Source organism: Planococcus citri, chromosome 2, assembly GCF_950023065.1.
Source record: "Planococcus citri chromosome 2, ihPlaCitr1.1, whole genome shotgun sequence".
Taxonomy (NCBI): Eukaryota; Metazoa; Arthropoda; class Insecta; order Hemiptera; family Pseudococcidae; genus Planococcus; species Planococcus citri.
In genome coordinates, this window is record NC_088678.1 from 72,039,122 (window position 1) to 72,043,249 (window position 4,128).

A 4,128-nucleotide genomic window follows, 5' to 3' on the forward strand; every position below is an offset into this window, starting at 1 on the left:
TCCTTACCAAAAATCAAACGTTTAAATTAGAACTACCACATCAAAGAGGTTTCCTCGCTGAATGTAAAATACCTGCGAGTATACCTCGTATACAATCAAAATTCTAGTAGGTATTTCATTCGCAAAATTTATCGCAAAACCATCAATTATTTCGCACTATCAGGTATATTATTCGTTCATTATAAAAACTAAAACCATGTTTTTATATTTTATCAATGTATGACTCTACATGATATCGAATGTCAAGCAATGTCAACTCACATAAATTGTCACTCGTCACTAATACCTGGTATATTTCCTATCAATAAAATTAGGTACCTATGTCCTATACCTACGTAAAAATAAAACTACTTATTTACGACATTCAGACCGACCTATTCAGGTGTTAAACTAACAGATTAATTTAGTCTGACGACGACGAGTCTTACAGAAATGAAAATCTTGGTGGTCATAAGCACGACTTTCCTGCTCACGTTAATACCAGTGGTAAGCATAGTATTTATTACCCAACTGATCATCTCAAAATTCAAATAATTCATATCCATATCCAAGTACCCATGTACTCATGCATGGTATCTTTTTTCAGGATGTACAAAGAATGATAAATGTCAGCAGAATTCGACACTTTGAAATCATATCAGAAAGTGGCGACTTGAAGACCATCAACATAACCTTATTTCACGATAAAATGCAAGATAGAGTAGCCGGAGTAGTTGAATTTACTAGAAATGTTCATCTGAAACAAGTCAGTGCTAAAATTTCTTAATAATAGGTCTAGGTATTTCGTGTAGGTACTGTAATTTTTTTTTGGATAGTTAAACGTGTGCTTTAATTTCAGGTTACATTTCTTATATTTCGATGCAGTTTTGAGAACTACGCTTGTGAAAATTTTCAAACTTGGAAAGTAGAAGGTAAAGTGCTGGAGCAAATGCCAAAAATGAAAAATCAAATGTGGAGCCCTTTATTCGACAACTTTAATCCGAAATTGGACGTTCCTCACATCAAAAAAGTAAATATGTACCTACCTAATTAAAGTTCAAACGAGAACACTGGAATCAAATATGGAATCCTCCTAATTTTTTTTGGCACGTTGAAAATAGGATGCCAGCAATCAATTGATACCTATTTACCAATCGAATGCTGGCCTACATAATTTCGAACTGCCGAAAGAAAAACTGTGAATTCCATGTTTAATTCTAAGGTATCCCTACCTATATACTCGTCAACACTAAAAACATAGGTACCTGCTAAACCCATCTATTTATGTATTTTAATATAATAAAAACTGCGTTTATTTTCATCGCAGAGTATTTACCGACATTCAGGTGGCAATTTCGATGCCAATGCTGTACTCAAGTTTTATCCAGAGGCTACAAAATACTTTTGGAAGCTTAACGTCACATTGGTTGATATAGATGATAAGACAGTGGCTACATTGTTATTTGAAGCGACTTTTCATACATTCGCTGTGAGAGACAGGAAAGAAGTCGAGCATACTCGTAATGCTCATATTTTGTGATGAAGATCCTGCAATGAGATAGTGATGAGCTAATGAATTTTGATGATTTTGATATTTAAATATTTAGGTCTATTTCTGTGCATGGATTCCATCACATAGAATACTTACAGGTAAAATAAATATATAGATATAATAACGCATTTTTTTTCAATACTTTCCCTAATTCGAGAACTATATCGTTTCAATTAGGATAAACGACCCTATCTTTCCCTCAGGATAACAAAACGAGGTCTAGGTAAGGACTTTGTCAATAGGTCAGCGAGTTGATTTGCAGAGCTGACATACACAACATGATTTAGCATTCCACTTTGAATTTGATCTCAAATACACAAAAACTTCCTTTGGATGTGTTTTGTGCGATTAAGCAGGTCGGAATTACTTTCTGCTAATCATTGAGCATTTTCATTATCAATCCGGAGAGCTGGCATTGACATTGTGTGTACCAGTTAATTCTGTAAACAGGCATGAGAGCTAGATGACTTCTTTTGAAGCATCATTTGCAGCAATAATCTCCGCTTCACAAGAACAGTGGCACCAGCATACTTATTTGATTATGATACCTACCTTAGTTGATCGTAATGTAATTAGACAAACAGCGAAGCCCGCATCACTGAAGCATTTTAAATCATCATGCTTCAATTCGGATTTGAAAACTAGTTTCAGGTTCTGAGAACATATTTAGAACATATTTTTTGCAAACTGACGGGCCTGATGGAAGAAGGGCCTTTTTGGAAAAACCTAGTTTTGAGAAAAACGCGTTTAAAGTTTTACTTTCGTTGGAAAACAGGTAGAGAGGTATCAGGCCCGGACCCACCCACCGGGTTACCGAGAAAATCTCGGTGAGCTGCGACGTTTTTAGACCTAAGTATGAGGTAAAAACTGGGCCACTTAAAAAATTTCTGAATGAATTTTTATGCTAAGTGTCCTCACTTAAAAAAATGGTAGAAAAAAAATTGGCCGATTAATTGAGGAGCCCAAAATCAGGGCCCCAAAAATGGGATATCTTGGTGGGCCGCTAAATTTTCCATGTTCTTGGGACCAGCCCTGACAGGTATGAATAAAACATCATGTAGCGTGCTTTAGGAGCAAAATCATGAACTGAAAATTACACCCAAGGTAGTCAAGACTTCGAGGAGTTCAAATCACCAAAGTGCGAAAAAAGGGCCTCCGCGCCCGGAGGCCCTTTATCCATCAGGCCTGTCAATTATGAAAATTGGTCACTTACCAAAAAAAAAAAGTGACCCTAATATCCACCCGGTAGATTGAAAGAGAAGGCAAAAATTCATCTCCTATCAAAACTTCAAGTGCTAAAGTGCCTTTCTCGATTTTTGGTGAATTTTCAAAAATCAAATTTTGGCCAAAATGTAAGAAAAAATCAAAATTTTACCAAATTGAGCTAGAAAACTGAAATTTGGAATATACCTCATTTTCGACCTGCCAACTCGATTGGAAACTATTTCAAACCGTTTTGAGCAGTTCTGGAGCCTCCTGCAGATTTTTGAAACTCGAAATTTTCCCAAAATTTCATCAAATGGAGTTGGAAACCGAAATTAATTCATCTGCAAACTAATTTCAATATGCTATGAAGTCGACTGCAGGTGAATTTCAAGTCGTTTTGGAGCCTCCAGTAGATTTTTGAAACTCGAAATTCTCACAAAATTTCATCAAAATGGAGGTGGAAAGCCGATATTAATTCATCTGCAAACTAATTTCAATACGCTATGAAGTCGACTGCAGGTGAATTTCAAGTCGTTTTGGAGCCTCCAGCGATTTTTTGAAAATTACTGGAGCCTCCAGTACGAAGTCGACTACAGGTGATTTTCAAGTCATTTTGGAGCGTCCAGCTACTTTTTGGAAATTTCAATTCTCCTAAAAACGTCATGACACCTTTCAAAAAGTCACTGGAGGCTCCACAATTACTTGAACCCACCTGAAGTCGTCTCCAGACGGTGTTAAAGTTGGATTGCATAGTTAATTTCAGCTTTCCATCTCCATTTGTGTCATTCCGCAGATAATGGGCCCATTTGGTCGCAGTGTTGGCGTCCCGTAACGGTAACTGTAACGAAAAATGAAAATAACGCAATTTTTTTCGCTACAGGTAACGGAACTGTAACGAAAACGTTATTTTAATCATGTGATGTTGTGTAACTGAAACGTAACGTAACAATATTTTTCTGAAAGTAACGTAACAAAAAACGGAAAAATTTTGTTACCTTTTTCGTTATTTTTTTAGTTACAAATTACAAAACAAACCCTTAAAAAACTCTGATTTGTGTAGCTCTAGCTATGAAAATTTGAAGTGAAGTCAAAAAAAATGACTAAAATGAGTTTTCAGTGTTTTCATTTGTCTGATTTTGAGTGCTGTAAAGCTGTAACGCTATATTTTTCGTTACACTGGTATTTGAACCTTCTTGTAACGTTATTTTCGTTATTTTTGTCACATTTTTTCCGCCACAAATGCATTTTACATCAAAATATACGTTGAAAAAACACTTCTGTAATAAAAAAATTGTAACGGAAATAACGAAAATAACGTAACGAAAAAATGTAAATACAGGTGTAACGAAAAATACTGTTACAGCAATTTTTTCATTACGAAAAATACTGTT

At 35.4% G+C, this 4,128-nt stretch overlaps 1 protein-coding gene across 1 annotated transcript; it reads left to right on the plus strand.

Moving 5' to 3' along the window:
• The first annotated feature begins 315 nt into the window (after positions 1–315).
• Positions 316–1,655, plus strand: LOC135834365 (uncharacterized). The gene is made up of 4 exons (XM_065348229.1): positions 316–486; positions 587–745; positions 839–1,009; positions 1,307–1,655. The coding sequence occupies exons 1-4, from the start codon at positions 433–435 to the stop codon at positions 1,517–1,519; spliced, it is 597 nt and encodes a 198-aa protein (XP_065204301.1). The 5' UTR covers positions 316–432; the 3' UTR covers positions 1,520–1,655.
• The last annotated feature ends 2,473 nt before the right edge of the window (positions 1,656–4,128 follow it).